Source organism: Microcebus murinus, chromosome 2 (genome assembly GCF_040939455.1).
Source record: "Microcebus murinus isolate Inina chromosome 2, M.murinus_Inina_mat1.0, whole genome shotgun sequence".
Lineage (NCBI taxonomy): Eukaryota > Metazoa > Chordata > Mammalia > Primates > Cheirogaleidae > Microcebus > Microcebus murinus.
Genome location: NC_134105.1, coordinates 27107726 through 27131606, shown reverse-complemented (window position 1 = coordinate 27131606; position 23881 = coordinate 27107726). Strand labels below are relative to the sequence as shown.

At 40.3% G+C, this 23881-nt stretch overlaps 1 protein-coding gene across 6 annotated transcripts; it reads left to right on the top strand.

Annotated features, from left to right (window-relative positions):
• The first annotated feature begins 628 nt into the window (after positions 1-628).
• MEAF6 (MYST/Esa1 associated factor 6) lies at positions 629-23468 on the top strand. 6 transcript variants are annotated; one of them, XR_001157811.3, is made up of 9 exons: positions 629-816; positions 2160-2275; positions 6619-6706; positions 6854-6899; positions 16180-16372; positions 19927-19956; positions 20062-20119; positions 20750-20783; positions 21931-23468. XR_001157811.3 is itself a non-coding variant. In XM_012779933.3 (8 exons), exons 1-8 carry the CDS (start codon positions 727-729, stop codon positions 21937-21939), a joined length of 606 nt encoding a protein of 201 aa, XP_012635387.1. In that variant the 5' UTR covers positions 629-726; the 3' UTR covers positions 21940-23468. The 6 variants fall into 6 exon arrangements, 4 of the variants coding, with proteins under 4 accessions (XP_012635387.1, XP_075852840.1, XP_075852843.1 ...); XM_012779933.3 differs by lacking the exon at positions 20062-20119; XR_001157812.3 differs by lacking the exon at positions 19927-19956 and having other exon boundaries at positions 630-816.
• The last annotated feature ends 413 nt before the right edge of the window (positions 23469-23881 follow it).

The window sequence follows — 23881 nt, the reverse complement described above, 5'->3', positions numbered from 1 at the left end:
GGGGTCTCGCTCAGGCTGGTTTTGAACTCCTGACCTTGAGCAATCCGCCCGCCTCGGCCTCCCAGAGTGCTGGGATTACAGGCGTGAGCCACAGCGCCCGGCCTGAAAGGGTTTTTAATGGGGGAGCGATAGCACATTTGTTTTTAGAAGATAATTCTGGTACCATTGCGGATAAAGGATTAAATGGGGCTAAGGGTGAAAATAAGGAGGCTGTTGGAATAATGTAGCCCAAAATAGGGAGGGCCTGAATAAACTAGGGAGGTGGCAGAGGGGAGCTGATACAAGCAAATGGATTTGGGAGCTGTTTCGGAGTCGAGTCCGCAGGACTTACTTGATTTTGAATAGATTTTAATCCTGGTGGACAATGAGAACGATAAAACCAGGTTTCTGACTTGGGCAATTGGGTGGATAGGGAAAGTCATTCACTGAGGTGGGCTAAAGTGGGGCACACAGGAGACGTGGGAGGCTTAAGGACGAGCTTGTCTTTGGACGCGGTGAACGTGTGGTGTATATAAAGCACAGCGGCCAACCGAGGGGCAGATAGGCGAAAAGTACCAAAAGCAGCAGCCCCATCACCAGGGACTCCAGCTCTGGATGCACAGGCGCCGTGCAGGACACCCCTCCGGAAGCCGCGCGCGCAGGCGCAGTGAGGCCAGTCGCCCCCTGGCGGGCGGCGGCGCGCAGGGACCGCCCCCAGCTTCGTGCTGCCGCCCGCCTCAGCCCAACATGGCGATGCACAACAAGGCGGCCCCGCCGCAGATCCCGGACACCCGGCGGGAGCTGGCGGAGCTCGTGAAGCGGAAGCAGGAGCTGGCGGTGAGGGGCTGGGACCGGGGGCGCCCGGCGTGGGGCCCCGAGCCCGCCCTGCCTCCAGGCCCCGGCCGGGCCTCGCCAGGCCATTCGTTGCCCCGGGGGACGCAGCGCCGCGGGCCGGGCGTCCGGCGGCCTGAGGCGGGCAGCGCACCCCGCTGCCCGCCGGCGGCTCGGCTTCCCGACTGTGCGAAGCCGGAGCTGGGAGCCGGGAGGGGGAGGGGCAGCGGCGGCGGTAGCGGCAGGGCTGGAGGGGGCGTGGAGGGAGGAGGGCGCCGGGGCCGGAGGCCGGCGCTTCTGAGAGAGCGCTAGAAAGGGCCAGTGTCTGTCAGCCTGGGAGGTGGGTGAGAGCGAGCGAGTCCGTGATCTTGACGGCCGGGGTGCGGGCGTGTCCGTGGGCTGTGGGGAATGAGGCGGCTGTGGGAGGAGGACCCACTCACTCAGTCTGGACTCGGAGGATGGTGGGGAGCGTGTCCTTTTTGGTACTAGGAGTTATTGAATTGGGTTTTTGATAGGCAGGGATGTGATTTGGGAACATCTAGAGGGTGACAGGCAAGGGCAGAGGACTCAATCTAGAGAATTCGGAATTGTGACATGCTCCCAAGGCCCCGTGTACCCTGATGGCAAAGCTGTCCATCCCCCCGCATTTTGATTTGAGCACCCGGGAGGCTTATCTCACCTGAAGCTGCCCTTCTAGGTTTCCATAGCAACTGGCAGCCCAGGACCAGCGGCCTGTCTGAGCCTGCGGGGAGGGGAGCGAGATGATGCTGAAAGGCTGCTCACTCTTCCCTCTCCTGGTAGCGATACCTTTTGTGCGTGGGAGTGGAGACGGCCCCACGTTCTGCCTTAACCTGGGTTCTTGACGCTGGGTTTCCACGAACTCTCTGAAGTATATGCAAAATTTTCTCATGTGTGCATTTTTCTGGGGACAGGTTTTATACATTTCATTCTGTTCTCAAGGGGTCCATCACCCCCAAAGGTCTACCAGCGGTCCCTAACCTTTTTGGCTCCAGGGACCGTTTTCATGGAAGACAGTTTTTCCATGGATCGTGGGGATGGTTTCGGAATGATTTAAGCACATTACATTTATTGTGTACTTTATTTCTATTATTATTATATTGTGATATATAATGAAATAATTATTCAGTTCATCGTAGGTTGGAGACCCCGGGTCTAGACTGTCCGGTCCTAAATAGTCTGCTTCTCTCCGAGTCATCCATCTCTCTGCAAGGGTGGTTTAGTGTGGGCGAGCTTGGGTTTACAAGTCTAATATCAGGATTTCAGTTTGGTTAAACTTAAATGTTTATATTTAAAAGGCATTATTTATGTCCTTGTTTGGCATCTCTCAGGAAACACTGGCAAACTTGGAGAGACAGATCTATGCTTTTGAAGGAAGCTACTTGGAAGACACTCAGATGTATGGCAATATTATTCGTGGCTGGGATCGATACCTGACCAACCAAAAGTGAGTGTCAGAAGCCTGTACCAGTTGTGCCCTAGTAACATTTGTTTGTAGGACTATATGCTCTTGGTAGCAGCTTTGCAGAAGGCAGTATTAAAGTGGTTTTGTGGAAAGAGGTTTGGACTTGAACTTGGACTCTGGCTCAGCTACTGCCTTACTGAGTAATCTTGGCAAAGCCCACCTCTGTAAAATAGGGACAGTCAGGCCTATGACACAGAGTTATATGAGGCTTAAAATGAAATACAACACATGACAATACTTTACACAACAGGGTTGTGTTCATGTTTTCCACATTTTAATCAGTCATGAGCTCCACCCTCACAATTTTTGCCATACCTCTGTGCCAACTGTACGGCTATTTACTTAGTAATAATACTCTTTAAAAATTTCTAAACTTTTGGAAAATTTTCAAATCTGTAGAAAAATTAAAAGAGTAGTATATGAATACTTGATACTATCCACCTATATTCATAAATTGTTAACATGTTGCTACATTTTCTTTATCACTTTCTCTCTATAATACATATATACACACACTTGTATCTACACTTAAATTTATTTTGAAATAATTATAGATTCATAGGAAGTTGCAAAAGTAGTACAGAGCTGGGCATGGTTGCTCATACCTGTACTCCTAGCATTTTGGGAAGCTGAGGTTGGAGGATCTCTTGAGCTCAGGAGTTTGGGATAAGCCTGAGGAATAGCAAAGACTCCGATCTCTACAAAAAATTTTTAAAAATTAGCTGTGTCTGGTGGTGTGCACCTATAGTCCCAGCTGGGGCAAGAGGATCACTTGAGCCCAAGAGTTCGAGGTTGCGGTAAGCTATGATACACGCCACTGTACTCTAGTCTAGGCAACATAGTGAGACCCTGTGTCAAAAATAAATTAATTAATTAAAAAAAAATAGTACAGAGAGGTCCTTTGTACCCTTCATCCAGTTTCCCCCAATGGTTGTGTTTTATGTAACTATAATACAATATCAAAACCAGGAATTTGGCATTGGTACAATGTTTATATATAGTTTTGTATCAGTTTATCGCATGTGTAGATTCATGTAACCACAATCAAGATACAGAACTATTCCATCACCACAGAGATCTTCATCCTATTCCTTTATGGTTATGTCCCCTTGTCCCCCTGTACTTTTTTTTCTGCTAAAGCATATGAAAGTTAGATGCAGATATCCTGACACTTTACACCTGAATATGTCAGTAGTTACTATCCTGAGAATAAGGACATTTCTCCTACCTAACCATAGCTATCATACCTAGAAAACTAGCACTATGTTAATAGTATCATCTAATATAGTCTTTTTTGTTTGGTTTGTTTTGTTTTTGAGACAGAGTCTCACTCTCTTGCCTGCGCTAGAGTGCCATGACATCAGCCTAGCTCACAGCAACCTCAAACTCCTGGGCTCAAGCAATCCTCCTGCCTCAGCCTCCTGGGTAGTTGGAACTACAGGCACGTGCCACCATGCCTGGCTAATCTTTTCTATTTTTTTTAGTTGTCCAGCTAATTTCTTTCTACTTTTAGTAGAGACGAGATCTCGCTCTTGCTCAGGCTGGCCTCAAACTCCTGAGCTCAAGCAATCCTCCTGCCTTGGCCTCTCAGAGTGCTAGGATTACAGGCATGAGCCACTGTGACCAGCCCTAATACAGTCTTTATTACAATTTCCTCAATTGTGCCCCAGATGCTTTGCTGCTTTGTTTTGATCCAGCATCCATTACGCATTCATGCATTGAGTTTGGCTGTTAATGTCTTACAGAGAGTCACCCTTTTTGATGGTTGTTATAGTGGTGTTCATGACATTGCCTTGTAGAATGTACCAATTTCAGATTTTTATTGTGACCTCATGAGAGATCCTTTAAACATTTTTGGCAAAAACATTACATAAGTGATTTGTATACCTTTTGTTGTCTACCTCTGTTTTACCAGTGGGCACATAATGTCAGATTGTCCCATTATTCGTGCTGCTAAGTTTGATCATATGATCTCTGCTATAAAAGTTTATTTTTCCTAGTGTGATTAACGAATAATTTTGGAAGTTATACTTTTATTCTTTTTTTTGAAACAAGGTCTTGCTCTGTTGCCCAGGCTAGAGTGCAGTGGTGTGATGACAGTTCACTGCAACCTCAAACTCCTGGGCACAAGCGATTCTTTTGCCATATGCTCCTGAGTAGTTGGGACTATAGGTGGGTTCCACTACACCCTGCTAATTTTTCTTTTCTTTTCTTTTTTTTTTTTTTTTTTGAGGCAGGGTCTCACTTTGTTGCCCAGGCTAGAGTGAATGTCGTGGCGTCAGCCTAGCTCACAGCAACTTCAAACTTTTGGGTTTAAGCAATCCTACTACCTCAGTCTCCCAAGTAGCTGGGACTATAGGCATGCACCACCATGCCCGGCTAATTTTTTCTATATATATATTAGTTGGCCAATTAATTTATTTCTATTTATAGTAGAGACGGGGTCTCACTCTTGCTCAGGCTGGTTTCGAACTCCTGACCTCAAGCAATCTGCCCGCCTCAGCCTCCCAGAGTGCTAGGATTACAGGTGTGAGCCACCGCCCCCAGCCCCTGCTAATTTTTCTATTTTTTTGTAGAGATGGAGGTCTCACTATATTGATCAGGCTGGTCTTGAACTCCTGGCCTCAAGTGTTCCTTCTGCCTCGGCCTCCTGAATTGCTAGGATTATAGACATGAGCCACCATGCCTGGCCATGTTGTTTCTAAATGTTATACTTTTAGACATTGTGAATATACTGCTTCCTCTAAATTTTTATTTAGTTGTTTTAATATCCATTGTTGATTCTTATCTGACTCAGTTATTACATTGGAAGTTGCAAAATGGTTATACTCCAATTTTATTATTCTGTTTATATTTATTACTGGCATTCTGAACAGGAGTCTTCCTTTTTTAACTTTTCTCCCTTTTGTTCTTCCACATTTGTCCCAAATGTGGTCAGAGGGAGCCTCCTCAAGCTGATTCCTTTGTCCTTTTGACATGACACCATTAGTCTTGTAGTACTTTGTTGCTTTCTGGCCCAAAAGATGTTCTATACTCACCTCGTTCCCCCCACTCCAGACTTAGTATTAGCCATTTCTCTAAGGAACCCTGATTTTTTTCTTTAAATTTGAAAATTAAGTTTATTTAAAAGACACTTCACTAGTTTTTGCTAGTCTTTTTTAATAATAAGCATTTTTTTTTTTTGAAACAGATTCTTACTCTGCTGCCCAGGCTAGAGTGCCTTGGCATCAGCCTAGCTCATAGCAATCTCAAACTCCAGGGCTCAAACAATCCTACTGCCTCAACCTCTTTATTTTTATTTTTTTATTTTTTTATTTTTATTTTTATTTTTTTTGAGACAGAGTCTTGCTTTGTTGCCCAGGCTAGAGTGAGTGCCGTGGCGTCAGCCTAGCTCACAGCAACCTCAAACTCCTGGCTCAAGCAATCCTCCTGCCTCAGCCTCCCAAGTAGCTGGGACTACAGGCATTCGCCACCATGCCCGGCTAATTTTTTGTATATATTAGTTGACCAAGTAATTTCTTTCTATTTATAGTAGAGATGGGGTCTCGCTCTTGCTCAGGCTGGTTTCGAACTCCTGACCTCGAGCAATCCGCCTGCCTCAGCCTCCCAGAGAGCTAGGATTACAGGCGTGAGCCACCGCGCCCGGCTTTATTTTTATTTTTAATTTTTTTTATTTTAGTGTATTATGGGGGTACTTGTGTTAAGGTTACATATATTGCCCATGTCCCCCTACCCCCTCGAGTAAGGGCTTCAAGCGTGTCCATCCCCCCAAAAAGTTGCATATCTTACTCGTTGTGGTTGTATATACCCATCCTCTCCTCCTTGCCTCAACCTCTTGAGTAGCTGGGACTACAGGCATGTGACACCATGCCTAGCTAATTTTTTCTATATATTTTTAGTTGTCCAGCTAATTTCTTTCTATTTTTTTAGTAGAGATGGGGTGTCTCTCTTGCTCAGGCTGGTCTCGAACTCCTGAGCTCAAACGATCCTCCCACCTGGGCCTCGCAGAATGCTAGGATTACAGACATGAGCCACCATGCCTGGCCAATAATAAGCATTTAAAAATAAATATTAAAGTGAAAATGTTTGTGAAGCAACTAAATCTCATGTCCCACAGTGGAGCACATACCATACATTAGAAAACATTGCTTTCTATGTAGTCAATCCGCCTGAAGGTTATTTGGGCCAACCTAAGTGACATAGAGGCTTCCTGCATGAAACTTGGTTTAAAAAAAAATGGTTCTTTACATAAGTCCTGGGGCATCCCCAGCTTGAGCTATACACATAGCTTGGTGCTTATAATGAATTTCTTCTATGTGTTGTAGAAACTCCAATAGCAAAAACGATCGAAGGAACCGGAAGTTTAAGGAAGCTGAGCGGCTTTTCAGTAAATCTTCAGTTACATCAGCAGCTGTAAGTGGTGGTGGGGGTGGATCTTTCTGTGGCCTGTTGTAGGGGAATGTGAATTTTCTCTTTCCATTCCTCTGGGAGTGCTCTCCTGAGGTCTGTGCTTGCTTTTCCAGTAATTGGTGTGTTTTTTTTTTTTTTTTTTTTTTTTAGGCAGTTAGCGCATTGGCAGGAGTTCAGGACCAGCTCATTGAAAAGAGTAAGTTTATGTTTTTACTTTTCTCGTCAGTTTATTTTTAAACTACCAGAGTGCCTATATTTAACCCATATCCAGTTGTGTATCTGAGGACTACATCTCTTGTACTCTTCCCTCTTCTTTTTAGCAGTTGGGAAGCCTTTCAGGTAGACTTAATCATGCTTTTCTTTCAAGGAAGAAATTGCCATTTCTTTCCTGCCTCTTCTGTCACATGAAGGTTGGTTTTAGCATCTCAAATATTCAGATACACAAAGATGTCTTCACTCCAGATAAATCTTATAAATTCTTAGGGAATTTTAGAAAAATTAAAGCAATAACTTTAATGAAAAACTTCAAACATACCTAATAAATCCCCTCAGACCCAGCTTAATAATTCTTAGGAAATTCTCATCCTATAAACAGAATGTACTGTGTGTTCTTAAATATATAATGGAAAGTAGGTACCTTTTACTTTGTAAACAAATTATATCATTGTCTGTTCATAAGCCATACAATTTCATTCTGTTCTAATTTCTAGTGATGGGATGTAGATCAGTACATTTAACTTTCTGAGTTTGTGTAGCTGTTTGGATGTTTTCCTCTGTATTGGATCACTTTGAAATACAGCCTGGTTTTTTTTTTTTTTTGTATTGCTGTGTACTTCTTTCAGGTGATGTATCTTGTGAGATCTAGTTCTTTTGTTTGCATTGGGGCAATAATTTGAGGAAAAAGGATTTTAGTAGTTTGGAAACTAGAACTACTCAGTTATTATCTCTCTGTACGGATTTCTAAATTTGTTGCTGTATCCTTAACTTATTTCCTGAGCTTTAGTCCCACATTTCCTTCTAGACATTTCTACTCAGATCTTTAAACTCAAAACATTTTGTATAAAACAGAGTTGTTTTATTTCTTTCAAAATTTGTCTACCCAGTTTTTTTGTGATGGTACTTCTCTTCACACTCATTCAGAAATCTGTGGACATCTTTGACTCCTTTCTGCCAACCTAATCAGTTGTACCAAGCCGTTTTTTTTTTTTCAAGAACCATTTTGACCCAGTACTAATCTTTTTGATTTTTCTTTTACTGTAACTCTTAGCCGTGTCTTATTTCTTTTCAATTAATACCAATTCTAGAATGTAGAGCTGTGTCATCTCCTTTGTAGAGTAACAAGACTGGTTAAGGAACATCCTAGGCCTCATTCCTGTAAGTTGAGATGGAATGATGTCTGACTTGGTTTTCATAAGAGCCTGTAATCCCACCCTGGATGAGATGAGTTTATAATTCAGTATATGGTTCTGTATCTGTCTAGTTATGCAGAATAGCTATGTCTATGTACTGGTGAGGAAAAGACTCTTATTATTATTATTTTTTTTTTTTTTGAGACACAGTCTCGCTTTTGTTGCCCAACCTAGAGTGAGTGCCCTGGCATCAGCCTAGCTCACAGCTAGGGGTCTCACTCTTGCTCATGCTGGTTTCAAACTCCTGACCTTGAGCAATCCGCCTGCCTGGGCCTCCCAGAGTGCTAGGATTACAGGTGTGAGCCACCATGCCTGGCCAGGAAAAGACTCTTAAAGTCACTACTCTTAGAAATGAGACACTTATGTATATTAAAGATTTTAAGGTCTTTGGCCAGGCGCTGTGGCTCACGCCTGTAATCCTAGCACTCTGGGAGGCTGAGGCTGGAGGATTGCTTGAGGTCAGGAGTTCAAGACTAGCCTGAGCAAGAGCCAGACCCCGTCTCTACTAAAAATATAGAAATTAGCTAGCCAACTAAAAAAATATATAGAAAAAATTACCCAGGAGGCCTGGCGTGGTGGCTCATGCCTGTAATCCTAGTGCTCTGGGAGGCTGAGGTGGGCGGATTGCTCAAGGTCAGGAGTTGGAAACCAGCCTGAGCGAGAGCAAGACCCCGTCTCTACTATAAATAGAAAGAAATTAATTGACCAACTAAAAATATATATAGAAAAAATTAGCCGGGCATGGTGGCGCATGCCTATAGTCCCAGCTACTCGGGAGACTAAACCAGGAGGATCCTTGAGCCCAGGAGCTTGAGGTTGCTGTGAGCTTGGCTGATGCCACGGCACTCACTCTAGGCTGGGCAACAAAGTGAGACTCTGTCTCAAAAAAAGAAATTACCCAGGCATGGTGGCATATGCCTGTAGTCCTAGCTAGTCAGGAGGCTGAGGCAGGAGGATTGCTTGTGCCCAGGAGTTTGAGGTTACTGTGAGCTAGGCTGATGCCACAGCACTCTAGCCCGGGCAACAGAGCGAGACTCTGTCTCAAAAATAAATAAATAAATAAAAATAAAGTCTTCATCCTGGATTGAGCCACACTCTGGAGTATATCATGTTGGTATCTTGGTTTTCCCTGTAAAATTATTTTTGCTGAATTATGCTCTAGTCCTGTAAAATATGTTACTGTATATTGTGAGAGGATGTTACAGATGTTTATTATCATTACTAATTATCTCCTTTAGAAGTAATTTTCCCTGAACAAAGTTGTTTTTTTCACTGAAAAATCTAGTAATTGACTGTTTTCTTCTTTGTGTGGGTGCTAAAATGCTTAAAGCCAAATTTGTTTTTCCCCTCTAGCAACCAAATAGATATTTATAGGATACATTTTGGGAATGAATCTTAAAACTATATCCAGCTTATTTTCCTCTTCTGTTTATCTTTGCCTTACTTTTCTCATTTTTAATTTATTTTATTGTATTTCATTATATAAGTCTTGGTAAGCTGCCTTGAATTCTTTCAGAGGCCCTTTACAGTAATTCTGTTGCATTATATCCCACACCTCTGTCATTACTGTCCCTCACTGCTCTTTTTTAAGATTTTGTTTTTGTCTTGATTTTCTACAGCTAACTACAATGTGTCTAAGTATGAATTTTTCATTTATCTGGCTGGCTTTCTTTAGACTTCTTAAAACTGTGGTTTGCCGTTTTCCTCTTTTTCTGGTACTTTGGTTAAATGTATTTAAATCTTCCCAATTTATCCTTTATGTTTTTTATTGTCTCTTCTATCTTTTTGTCTCTGTGTTACATTGTAAGACCACATTTTTTCCTCACATATCTACCAGTTCGCTAATTCTCTTTGTAGCTGTGTCTGATATGCTGTTAACCCTTTTCTTGATTTTAAATCTTTGTTTTTGCATTTTTGATTTCTAGAAAATCATTCAATTATTTTAAAACTCTGCCATTTAATTTTTTAATAGCTTTCTCTGCAGTTATTTTCAAACTTGTCTTTTACTTCTTTACACATAGTAAGCATTGTTGTTCTATAGTCTGTACTTTATTTCAGCCTCCAAAGGCTTTCAGGGCCTGTTTCTATTGTCTATTGTTTCTGTTGGTTATTGCTGATGAAATCTAATTTCCTTGTATGCTAGGTTATTCTTGTGTATTGCTCGTTGTAATTTAAAAAGTATTTAGTAAAATAATTTGAGGGCTAGGATGGAAGGTACTGCCTCCCAGATAAGAATGTTTGCTTCTGTTAGGCACTTGGACTTCTTTAAACCAGGTTCAAGGCTTGAGGGTCCCTGGAAGGCCCACATAATTCAAACCAAACTTTAATTCCATGAAAGGAATGGTTTAGTTTGCTTTTCACTTCTTTTCCTTTGTATAGAGTCCTTCCAGTGTTTTAGAATTTCTGTGACAAATTTTGTGGAATGAGTTCTTGTTCATAATGCCTTTGATCTCCAGTGGGGATGAAGCAAACATTCTTTTTTCTTAGAATTTTTACTTGGCATATTCTTAGATTTAAAGGATTTTGGAGTTTTGTACTTTTAGCATTCTGAAATTTTTTCTCAAAAATGCATTACTTTCTGCTTTTTTTTTGCTTCATTTGTACACACACTAAAATGATAGAGAAGATTTGCATGATCCCTAAAGGAGAATTTTGTGCAAATTTGTGAAGCATTGTATATTTTGTAAAAACAATAAAGTAAAAGAAAAAGAAGGCCAGGCGAGGTGGCTCACGCCTGTAATCCTAGCACTCTGGGAGGCCGAGGCAGGAGGATTGCTCGAGGTCAGGAGTTCAAAACCAGCCTGAGGGAGACCCCGTCTCTACTATAAATAGAAAGAAATTAATTGGCCAACTAATATGTATAGAAAAACCAGCCAGGCATGGTGGTGCATGCTTGTAGTCTCAGCTACTTGGGAGTCTGAGGCAGTAGGATTGCTTGAGCCCAGGAATTTGAGGTTGCTGTGAGCTAGGCTGACGCCACTCACTCTAGCCTGGGCAATAAAGTGACACTCTTGTCTCAAAAAAGAAAAAAGAAAAGAAAAGAAAAAGAAAACAGGCAGATTTTATCTAGTCTCAGCACAGGCTCTGTTTGTTTGAAGCTTTCATCAAATCAGATCTCTCTTCAGCATTTAAATCATTCCAGTGGGTAAGTAAGCATTGTACTGGGTATCTTCTCTTCCTCCTTTAAACCTTTTTTGCTGCTCCGAAGTTAATGGCTTTGGAAGCCTGAGATGGAAGGATTGCTTGAGGCCAGGAATTTGAGACCAGCCTGAGCAAAGTGAGACCTCATATATATAAAAAATAGAAAGATTAGTTGGTTTTGGTGGTGCATGCCTATAGTCCCAGCTACTTGGGAGGCTGAGTCAGAAGGATTGCTTGAGCCAAGGAGTTTGAGGTTGCAGTGAGCTGTGATGACTCCACTGCACTCTATCTAGCCTGGGAGACAGAGCAAGACCCTGTTTCAAGAAAAAAAAGAAAAAGTTATTGGCCTTAATAGCCATTTCTTTCTTTTAGTAAGTAGAGCAGCACCTCATTTATGGCTTTACAAATTAATCAAAATTTCCCCTAAAATGAGTTGCTTATTTTTATGCCAATGAGAAACAAACTTGTGTGTTTTTTCATGATGGCAGCATCATACAGTTGATTCATTTGCTGCTGCACTTTGAGGCGTAACCTGCCCATTTTATGATCATACCTCTTCTGCTTCCATGAGCCAAGGCAGAAGATTATTCTCACTTTGTCCTTCTCACTTTGTATGTTAATAGTGTTTAATCTAGTCACCCTTGTTCCTGGTTCTTTTCATAAACCACTTCTAGCCTAGTAATCCTAAAACGTGGGTTTATACAGAGAACTTACAAAATATTCATTGTTTTATGTGGCTCCTCTGTTCAGAAATTCTTTTTTTTTATTTTTTTTTTTTTGGAGACAGAGTCACACTTTGTTGCCCAGGCTAGAGTGAGTGCCGTGGCGTTAGCCTAGCTCACAGCAACCTCAGACTCCTGGGCTCAAGCGATCCTACTGCCTCAGCGTCCGGAGTAGCTGGGACTACAGGCATGCGCCACCATGCCCGGCTAATTTTTTATATATATATATATATCAGTTGGCCAATTAATTTCTTTCTATTTACAGTAGAGACGGGGTCTCGCTCTTGCTCAGGCTGGTTTCGAACTCCTGATCTCGAGCAATCCGCCCGCCTCGGCCTCCCAGAGAGCTAGGATTACAGGCGTGAGCCACCGCGCCCGGCCCAGAAATTCTTTCTTGATGGCTTTCCCTTGTTATATCTTGCTCACAACTGTTGTGCTAGAAATAATCTTTATTGTTTGTTTAAAATTTGACTTGCATGTTTGTAGATCTCAAGAATATTAAGATCTGAACACAATTTATTGTGTTCCAGACTCTGAGCAAGCACTTTGCTTGTATTATCACCTTTAATCCTTAAAGCTACTTACTCCTTAAAGATAGGTACAGAATTGTAAGCTCCATGAAAGTAGGGAACATTGCTATAGCTCCAATGTCTAGGTTGATGCCTCATCCATAAGAGATACTCATAAATATTAATATTTGTCATATGTGAGAAAGAATTGCTATTTTAAAAATGAGGAAACAGACTCAGAAAGTTAAGTGACAAGTCAGTTCTCTTAACCATCCCCTCACACTGTTTGTGTAGATGAAATTCCCTAGTCAGGTATTTATGACCCCTGTTAACCTGTCTTTCCAGTATATCTTTCATTTTTCAAGCTTTCTGTTTGAGAGATATTGTTAGATTCATTTGTACCAAATATACCTTGTGTTTCTCACCTCTGTACCTTTGCTTGTGCTATTTTTTGTACTTATCTTGGCTTCTCATTTTTCAGAGTCTAGTTTCAATTCCACCCTCTTAATGAAGCTTTTCCTGGATAATCTGCTCTTTATTCTCTCACTCTTATGGTGCTAACGTCCATATCAGTCCTTTGGGACATCTGTTAACTGCCTGGTATGTTACTTCAGAGAGGTAACACAGGTGAATTCTCCATTTATAGGGCTTTGATTCAATTTAAACTGTTTTATATATGTTTGTACACATGTGTATGGACATATGGATTTGCAGAGTGACCAACTCATCCTTTTACTCAATGCTCCCATAGTAACTGGCCCAAAATGAAGAAGCAGTTGGTTTTGCTCATCAGCATCTTTTAGTAGAATTGCAACATAAAAAAAATTTGTGGCATCTAACTTGCCTTTCTTACCTGTCTCCCACCTTTTAGTTATCTCTTCCCTCTCTCCCCCTGTTTCCACCCTCCCCCCCTTAGTCCTGAATCCCTTCTGGCATGATCCAGAGCTTTTGTGGCTTCATGCCCTGTCAACCTTTTCTCACTCCAACCAGTGCTTCTGCCATTTGCATTCTTAGAAATGATATTTCTTTACCTATGTCAAAGTAGGAGTGACTGGGTATGGGAGAGGAGGGTTCACTGTCCTGACCACAGTTCTCCCTTTCAGATGTATCTTTTTATATTTCATTAGATTATTCTTCTTCCCTTTCCTTTCTTTTCCTCTTTCCTTTCCCCCTTTCTTTGACAGGATCTTGCTGTATTGTCCAGCCTGGAGTGCAGTGGCTAATCACAGGCATGATCTTAGTACAGCCTTGAACTCCTGGGCTCAAGTGATCCTCCTGATTCAGCCTCTGGAGTAGCTGGGACTACTAGTAGATTTTTTTTTTTAAACTAGAAAAGCAATACATTCTCAATGTGATAAGTCAAGTAATTCAAAAATGAATATGAAAAAGGTTAATTACCTTCTGTTATACTTCAGTCCCAACTTTCTGAGGGAGGTAACTAGCATGAAAAGCTTTATATTATCCTGACACATCTTTCTGGATGGCTTATTGGCCATTTTGTCTATCTTTGGAGAAATATCTATTCCAATCCTTTGCTAACTTATAAATTTGGCTTTGTGTCTTTCTACTATTGAGTTTTAACGGTTCTTTATATATACTAGATGCAAATCTCTTAGCAGATATATAATTTGCAAATATCGTCTCCCATTCTGTGTGTTGTCTTTTCACTTTCTTGTTATTGTTTGCAGCTCAAAAGTTTTTTTGTTTGATTTGTTTTTTTTTAAGTTTTTTGACAGAGGTGGGGTTTCCTTATGTTGCCCAAGCTAGTCTTGAATTCCTGGACTCAAGTAATCCTCCTGTCTCAGCCTCCAAAAGTGCTGGGATTGTAGGCTGTTGTGCCTGGCCAAAAGTTTTTATGTAAATGATATAATGCAATTTATATATTTTTTTCTTTTGTTACATTTGCTTTTGTGGTTATGTCTAAGAAACCATTGCATAACCCAGTGGATTCTAGGAGCTTTAGTCCTAGCTCTTACATTTAGGTCTATCTATGATCTATTTTGAGTTATTTTTTACATATGATATGAGATAGCAGTCCAACTTCATTATTTTGCATTTGAATATCCAGTTGTGCCAGCACCATTTGTTGAAAAGACTATTCTTTCTTTTTTGAATTGTCGTTGCCCATGTTGGAAATCAATTGACCAAAAATGTAAGGGGTTTATCCTGAACTCTGAATTCTAGTCCTTGACCTATATGTCTATCCTGTACCAGGACCACACTGTTGATTACTGCAGCTTTGTGTAGTATGTTGTTTTTTTATGTGAAGTCAGTTTTCTTGAACTTCAGAAGGACAAAATTGGTCTAGTCTACTTTTTCTAGCTTCATAGCTCTAGAGCTTCGTTTTTTGTTGTTTTTTTTTAAATGTGTTCAAAAATAGGATTTCATGATTTCTGAGATTTGGCTGTTTATCTCTTCTCCTTTTTGGGACTGTCTCTTTCCTTTACTTCTTATATCCATATGCTACTCAATTTAAAATCTCCTCCCAGCAGCTTATAATATGAAGACCATAAAAAGAAGAAAATTGGTCCCTGGTCCTGCTATCCACATAATCCCTTTTGACAATTTTTAGAAACAGATAATGTATATATTTGGGATCCTTCGACATTTGAGTAATGTGAAAGTCTTCCTTCATCCTTATCGGAGTTTCAAGAAATTCCTTTCAGCAAAAACTAATATACGTATATAAAAATATATGTAATTATATTCTTAAAAATATGTATTTTTTTATTCAAGTTTTTCTTGAACTTGCTTTTGTTTATTATATCTAAGTGAGGCTTTAATATTGAGAATATGTGTCAGCTGAAGAGTATTAGTACTTTTTAAAAACATTCTTAAGACTTGAGTAGGTCGGGCGCGGTGGCTCACGCCTGTAATCCTAGCTCTCTGGGAGGCCGAGGCAGGAGGATTGCTCGAGGTCAGGAGCTCGAAACCAGCCTGAGCAAGAGTGAGACCCCATCTCTACTATAAATAGAAAGAAATTAGCTGGCCAACTAATATTTATAGAAAAAATTAGCCGGGCATGGTGGCGCATGCCTGTAGTCCCAGCCACTCGGGAGGCTAAGGCAGGAGGATCGCTTGAGCCCAGGAGTTTGAGGTTGCTGTGAGCGAGGCTGACGCTACAGCACTCATTCTAGCCTGGGCAACAAAGTGAGACCCTGTCTCAAAAAAAAAAAAGATTTTAGTAATTCAGGAATGGACTCTTCTCACTCTTGGGCCCTTTTTCTTGATAGAAAGATGGGACTCCTGTATGGTTTGGGAAAAGAACCATGGCCAGCTATAGGCAGTTTTCCCAGGATCATCCCTTATCCCTCTGGAGATCTATCTGGCATTTTCAGTAATTTTTTTTTTGTATAATTATTAATCCCATGAGTGTATTTGATGTTTAAATAACCTTTATGCAGTCAGGTTATCCTGGTCCTAAGTTCGCATCTCCCAGCTGTGCTTAGATCTTTTGCCTCTGGTTATACTGTTTCTGATTACATGTTTTTCAGGAGCTCTGGTAACTTTGATGCTTTGTATGTATCTTCTCTGTCAACATGTAATTTTCTCTGTCAAAGAGAATGTATGGTCCTTGAGGGTAGAGAATGGTCTTTTTCTGCATATTAGTCCTCAGAAAATCTTTCCTGATTATGGACAGATTGCCCAAGTAGTACTGATGACGTACTTGGGGATTTGTGTTTTATTCCCTCCAGGGGAGCCAGGAAGTGGGACAGAAAGCGATACTTCTCCAGACTTCCACAATCAGGAAAATGAGCCCAACCAGGAGGATCCTGAGGATCTGGATGGATCTGTGCAGGGAGTGAAACCTCAGAAGGCTGCTTCTTCTACTTCCTCAGGGAGTCATCACAGCAGCCATAAAAAGCGAAAGAATAAAAACCGGCACAGGTCAGTGGCAGGGATCCCACTGCCTAGAGCTTCATGACCATTGCTTGTGAAGGGACTTTCCTAGAATTAAACTCTTCAGGATTGTTTCAGAGCCTTTCTGTTGCTGATGGAAGGATAGTCCTTCAGACTTCCTAGGAGACATGGAAACCAGGTATTCACAGGGTTTCCATGCCTCCCAGCAGGTTTGAAGCCAGGGCAAGATTCCTTACTCTAGAAACTATGCATTTGTCCACTCCTCTTGGGAGCCTGCATGCTGTGGAGGTGAGAGGGGGTGGGGTATGCAAGGATTGGATAGGGTTCCCTGTCTTCTAGTTTGTTTCTGGGTTTGCTTTACAAAACTTTTGGCTATTCTTTCATACATGCAAGGTAGTAAAATTGTTAGCTTCGTGGGTATGAATATGGGGATAATGTAGAATTAACTCTAACTGATTTCAACCTCCTTGGCATCAGCTGATTCCTTAATTCTTTTAAGAGTTTTTCTTGTTGATAACAGTAGTGTTTTTTAGGCTGCAGAAATAGTATTTCCTCCAAGTAGTGACTAAGAACTGCTGCTTAACATTTTTCTGCAAACCATAAGTCACCATGCTAATTTCATAACTGTAGTAAGAAATAGCAAAAATTATGCATATATATATATATTTTTTGAGACAGAGTTTCACTTTGTTGCCCAGGCTAGAGTGAGTACCATGGCGTCAGCCTAGCTCACAGCAACCTCAAACTCCTGGGCTCAAGCAGTCCTACTGCCTCAGCCTCCCGAGTAGCTGGGACTACAGGCATGCGCCACCATGCCCGGCTAATTTTTTATATATATTTTAGTTGGCCAATTAATTTCTTTCTATTTATAGTAGAGACGGGGGTCTCATTCTTGCTCAGGCTGGTTTCGAACTCCTGACCTCGAGCAATCCTCCTGCCTCAGCCTCCCAGAATGCTAGGATTACAGGCGTGAGCCACCGCGCCCGGCCGAAAATAATATTTTTTAAAATTGTCAAGATAATTAAATGTCATGCTCTATGTTGCTTTTATTGAATTTATTCCAGTGTCCTTTTAAAATAATAATTATTTAGTTATTTCATAATGTCTAGAGTAGGAAGGAAATTCCTTGAAAGTTTCTGGGACTTTTTTTCCCATTACTGATCAATAGACTCTCTAGATACCTGTTTATTTCAGGTAATACCTCATTTCCACTAGTGACATGATCAGCTGATGACTGATAAAAAGACATTAGAGAAGCATTGAACTTTACTTTCTTCTTGCAGATTTCTAGTAAATTTCCATAGGAATACTTCTTGCTATCTTTTCTTCTCCTGGCCCTAGAAGCTAACTCATTCCAGAAAAAATACTAATAGTTATAAAGATCTTTGATATTAGTTATTGCTTTCACAAATGGTGTTTTCTGTTCGGAAAGCAGAATCCTGGGTTTTATAGCTGTCCTTTGTCTTTCCTCTGATTTAGTATCTGGCTGATTGTCTCCTTTGACCTTAGGAGAGGCCTTTGCCTTAGCACTCATCTGCCCTAAGAGAGGAGAGTAGAGCTGATTTGCTGCTTTTTTAGGGAGTCCAGATTCAGTGTGACTGAGTGGCACTTCAGTGGCTAGTTAAGGTTCTTGAATTCTGGCCATCCTTATTCAGGAATTATGTCTGTCCAAGTCTCTTACCCCCCTGACTGATAGCTTAGTGGAGCGGGGATAAATATTGTCCCTGCATATTGAGAAGTTTATACCTAGTACAGTGTGTTTCTCCTTCAGTGTGCCATACTCTGTATGGTCAGAGAGAGTCAATAGTAAATTATTTGAACAAATATTTGAGAACTTACTATGTGCTAGGTACCGTTCACTGCTGAACAAAGCAAAGTGGAAATAAGCATGGCACTTTAACAAAAGGAAATAACATTTGAATTTGCCCTCTTCAGGAATATGAAAATATATCAAGTAATTTTTAGCCTTCATGGTGATCACAGTGTTCTTAATCTTATACTTTAAATGATAACCTGAACAATAAGTGAGTCCTAGTGTCTTTAAAGAAAAAGTTGAGGCTGGGCACGGTGGCTCACGCCTGTAATCCTAGCACTCTGGAAGGCTGAGGCGGGAGGATTGCTCGAGGTCAGGAGTTCGAAACCAGCCTGAGCAAGAGCGAGACCCTGTCTCTACTATAAATAGAAAGAAATTAATTGGCCAACTAATATATATAGAAAAAATTAGCCGGGCATGGTGGTGCATGCCTGTAGTCCCAGCTACTCGGGAGGCTGAGGCAGAAGGATTGCTTGGGCCTAGGATTTTGAGGTTGCTGTGAGCTAGGCTGACGCCATGGCACTCACTCTAGCCTGGGCAACAAAACGAGACTCTGTCTCAAAAAAATAAAAATAGAAAAAAATAAAGAAAAAGTTGAAATAATAGCATATAGCTGCTCTTGCAGGTTTCTGCTTCTATAGTAAACCCTAAAATTCTTCTAGGTAGTTTGTGAAGTTTTGATTAATTAGGTACAGTCTATTTTAATTTTTGAGCAAAGTTAAGTCAGGCTGAAAATGAAATATTTGATAATTTCTGGTTTGTATACTTACTGTATATTCTTCCAAATGTCTTAAGTGAAAATATTGTGTCAAGGATATTGACATTAGCTTTCTTCCTGCTTCATTCTTGCAGACATTTTTAGGAGAAAAATGTAGTGATTTGTATATTGTTTTGCCACCTGTTAAAGCCTGGGGTGTTGGAGCCAGCTAAGAAGCAGGTATCATGCTCTGGGTTAATGTTTGCTTTGGAGGTCTGCCCAGACCATGGTCTGTTAGCAGTGATGGCACAAAATGGCCTCCTCCTCTGTACTTCCATCCAGATCCCTGAGGCTTGGGTATTTGTGGATGTCAACAAATAGGGGCACTGCAGATTTGGTGTTCCTTAATTGTAGTCCTGGCATAAACAGTTAACTGCCAGCACCAACTTAGGCTACAGAGTAATATTGCTCTTCAGTTTTTGGAAAAAGACTCTCCCACTGAAGTTTATTCATTCAACCCTTGGCTTCTAGGATGAAGGCTGTAGAAAAGGAGCACCATGTTCCTTGGACACGTTTAGAACATATAACTTGAGTAAAAAGTTGTAAAATGTTTTCCTTTTTAAAGTTTAGAATGTTTTTGTCATCTTTTATTTTAGTGAAAGTGTATTATGCTGAGTTGTTAGCACTGTCTTCAAAGTGCCCTTCATTATATGACTAAACCCTTCTTTCTGTGTTTTCTTCTAATGCCCTAATTATATTTTTAAATACAGTTAAATATCATTAAAATTCTAACTCTGAATCTGGCAGCTAATAAAAGGGCTCCAGGTATTTGTAGTTTTCTAATGAAATAACTTTTCCTTTCATAGTCTATTCTTCTGATATGAAATCTACTGAGGGAAGGGAATCTCCTGGCCACAAAATCTTTGGTGCTATGATGTTTGAAACTCTATGGCTTAAGATTCTTAAAGCTGTTTTGTGTCTACAATTCTTGCTAGGGTGGCTAATCGACTAATTTTTTCAATTAGTGTATTAATTTCTATTGCTTTCTTCCTTTCAAATGCTGCCCCTCAGCCCGTCTGGCATGTTTGATTATGACTTTGAGTAAGTTTGATTTGAATTAGTATTTGTGCTGTGTTGTTTAGTGTGTAGACACCAGTATGCCTTTTTGAGACCTTTCTAACCCATAGTTTATCTGTTTAATTGTAGGTATGTATATTAGGTTAGGCTGGGAAGTTTTTTTTAAAAACAGAAAAACGTGATGGAGGTAACATTTTATTTAATAACTTAAGCAAAATTAAGTAAACTTCACTTTTATGCATTTTAATTTCCTTTAAAATAGATAATCTTTACTTTAATTCATATTTAAATTGATTTTCTGGCTTTGCTTCATAAGGAGATTAATAGTTTCAGATCTTGATATTTTGCTTTGGAAAGATTTAAAAATTGAAATTCATTTAATTTCTTTTGTGTTTCATGTCCAGAAATACAAACTCCTAGTCTCTTTCCTGTTCTTAATCACCATATGTCTCAGTAATTTTCAGTGTGATATAGTTAAAGAGCTAACATACTAACATAGAGCATGCCCTTTTAATTCAGTCTCTTTAATATGTAATTTTGGGATAGTTTTTAAAAATTATATGGCTTTTGTAACCGCTATATACATTTCTTTTTAGAGTCATCTAAGTTTGCCTATGGCAAAAATATCTGCTCTTAATTTTTAATACTTGCTTAATAATATCTGGGTAAACAACTAAATATGATATAGCTTAATGAAGAATGTGGATTTTACTTAACCAAATAGTCTTTGTTATAGCTTGTGCCCTATGCAGTAGGTGATTGTTGGACTCATTTCTGTAAATTAAAATCCAAATATCTTTTATCTTTCCTATCACAGGATTGATCTGAAGTTAAACAAAAAACCACGAGCTGTAAGTATCAGCCAGACCACTTCAGAGGGGTGGCAATTTTGTAGATGATTAGAAAAATGTATTCATCTTTAGAGCTTGAGTGTTCCTAACCTGGGCTCACAATTCTTGTTTTAAAGTCTGGGGTGTCCTTCTGGATATACTTCACCTTTTAGATGTTATTTACATTTTTTATATTTTGGAGAGAGAAGGAGGTCACATTTTTACTGAAGAAAAAATCCTTTTTATTAAATAATAAGTTTTTTGTTTTTGTTTTTGAGACAGAGTCTTACTCTGTTGCCTGGGCTAGAGTGCCGTGGTATCAGCCTAGCTCACAGCAACCTCAAACTCCTGGGCTCAAGCAATCTTCCTGCCTCAGCCTCCTGAGTAGCTGGGACTACAGGCATGTACCACCATGCCCGGCTCATTTTCTCTATATATTTTTAGTTGGCCAATTAATTTCTTTCTAGTTTTAGTAAAGACTGTGTCTTGCTCTTGCTCAGGCTGGTTTTGAACTCCTGACCTTGAGAGATCCTCCTGTCTGGGCCTCCCAGAGTGCTAGGATTACAGGCGTGAGCCACTGCGCCTGGCCTAATAAGAAGTTGTTAATACTAGCTCTTTTTCTTGACTGATAAGTTCAGGTGGTCTAATAAGAACAGAATTGATGGGCCAGGCACTGTAGCTCATGCCTGTAATCCTAGCACTCTGGGAGGCCAAGGCAGGAGGATTGCTTGAGCACAGGAGTTTGAGATCAGTCTGAATAAGAGCAAGACCCCATCTGTACTAAGAATAAGAAAAAGTAGCGGGCGGTGATGGCACACGTCTAGTTCCAGCTACTCTGGAGGCTGAGGCAGGAGGATCACTTGAGCCCATGAGTTTGAGGTTTCTGTAAGCTAAGCTGACATCATGGCACTTTTTTTTATCACAAAAAAAGATTAAAAAAAAAAAAAGAACAGAGTTGATGTTTCAATCCCTTTATGGACTCAGAAGACATGCCATTTTCAGATGCAAAATATTGTACATTACATTTGAAATAGAATCTTTAGCTATAGAACAGTCCCGTAGTAGGGTTTTTTTGTTTGTTTGTTTGTTTTTTATGAGATTTTTTTCCCTTAGGGTCAAACTAATGTTCTGCTGAGAGTAAGTTGGGACTTTGTTTTTCTCTCTTTAGGACTATTAGAAGATGCGTTAGTGCAGAAGCTTCCAGGCTGTAGAGCCCTGCTTCCCTTCTCCGACCTCACAAAGATAAACATCCCTCACCTGAGTGTGTGGCCATCCACCTCCGCTCTCCCAGACCCAGTGCCTGTGACTCTTGAGTAGTTTGTTCTAAATGTGGTGACAAACAAGTCATTTCTCTAAGACATTGGATCATTTACTTTGTGTCATTTTTAGTAACAGAACTGCAGGAAGACCAAGACATGGTTATAATCCCAGCAAATTGCTAACTGTGCATTTCTCCCTTCTTAGAATGAATGTCTCCCCCCAAACTGGCTGGCACCAGCTTCATCTGTGATACCCATCAAGAAATGTTCTCTGGTTTTATTTTATGCTGAAAGTAGAACACAAGTCACATTTCAGATGGAGGCTGTAAATATCTGGCATTTTCTTATTTGGTTTTGTGCTTTATTATTTTTCTATTGTTGTTTTTATCATCGTATTTTCTTTTGGGTCTTTTTTGTAATGCCTTTGTACAGCTCGTACCTTCCTGCTGGCATATCTGATAATCTTTTTCATGCAGTTGCCAATATTCTTAACTGAAAATAATCTGGTTTATTATAAGTAAAATGGGAAACTTGGCTCTTTGGTTTTTTGCAAGGGGAGGTAAAGAGTGTTTATTTAGAAATTACCTATCTTTAATCTTTCTGAGTTGGAAGCAAATTCCTGTTCAAGGAACAAGAAAAATGGAAAAACATAAGTTTAAATCAATCCTTTCTAAATATTTTTATTCTTTTGTATAAATAAAATTTCACAGGCTTTGACTTCTCATGCTTTACTTTTAAGCCTGTGATTGTTTTTTCACTTATTTATTCATATCATGCCTTATGGAAATTTCTTTCTTTTTCTATATTTTCTCTCTTTGCTGGTATTCACCTGATTAAATAATTTTTCTAAAAATCAACATGGCATATGGAAAGACTCAAAATGACACCAAAAGCTGATAATGTGTGGAGTTCTTAAGTGGAGTGAAAGATTGTATCAGTGAAAGCCAGCGTCGCCCAAGAGAACCCCCTTCCTTGCCGGAGTTGACGGGTTTAGGGACTTGCTGATAATAGTTACCTGTCTTTAGTGCCTGGTGATCGGCTACGCATTGGAATCATCTAGGAAGCTTTAAAATGTACTGATGCCTGGGTCCCATCCCCAGAGATCTGGGGCATAGCCTAGTTATTGGGATTCCCTTTCAAACAGTTCCAGATATTCTGATAAGAAGCCAAGTTGAGAACTACTGCATTAGGAGACTTGAATGGTTTGACTTAAATTGTATGTTATGAATCAGTCTAATGAATAAGATCTGGGGCCTGACCTTTCCTTTGACTCTAGTTATCATACTCCTTTACTCATGACCGTATCTTTGTAAGAAACAGTTTGTTCCATTTGTGATAATATTGGTAGAGCTCAATATGGATAGCATCTGCTGTCATAACAAGTCTCCCTTGTCAGATGTGTAAAAGCTTTCACTCTTGTTCTCAAATAAACTTTTTTTTTTTTTGACTCTGTGACTATTTAGATGTCTTTTGCTATGTCTTTGGTAGCAGAACTTCAATGTCAGAGTTTTTAAGGAAGTAGTTTCTCAGATTGTTCCATATAAAAACTCAAATCCCAGAAGCATTCTGTATCCTTTGTCTCCTTTTCTGGGAGGGAGGAGTGGGTTGCTTGCAGTTTCCTTAACTCTGAGGAAAGCACACAGCAGATGTTATAGTTTGACTCTTATAGTTCAAAACATTTGCTGGAGAGGGAATAGTATTGTTCTTTTTTTTAAACTTTTTTTTTTCTAGAATAGCACTCTTAAAAAGACACAGTATTGAGGCCAGGCACAGTGGCTCACACCTATAATCCCAGCAATTTGGGAGGTTGAGGTGGGAGGGTCACTTGAGGCCAGGAGTTGGTGACCAGCCAGGGCAACA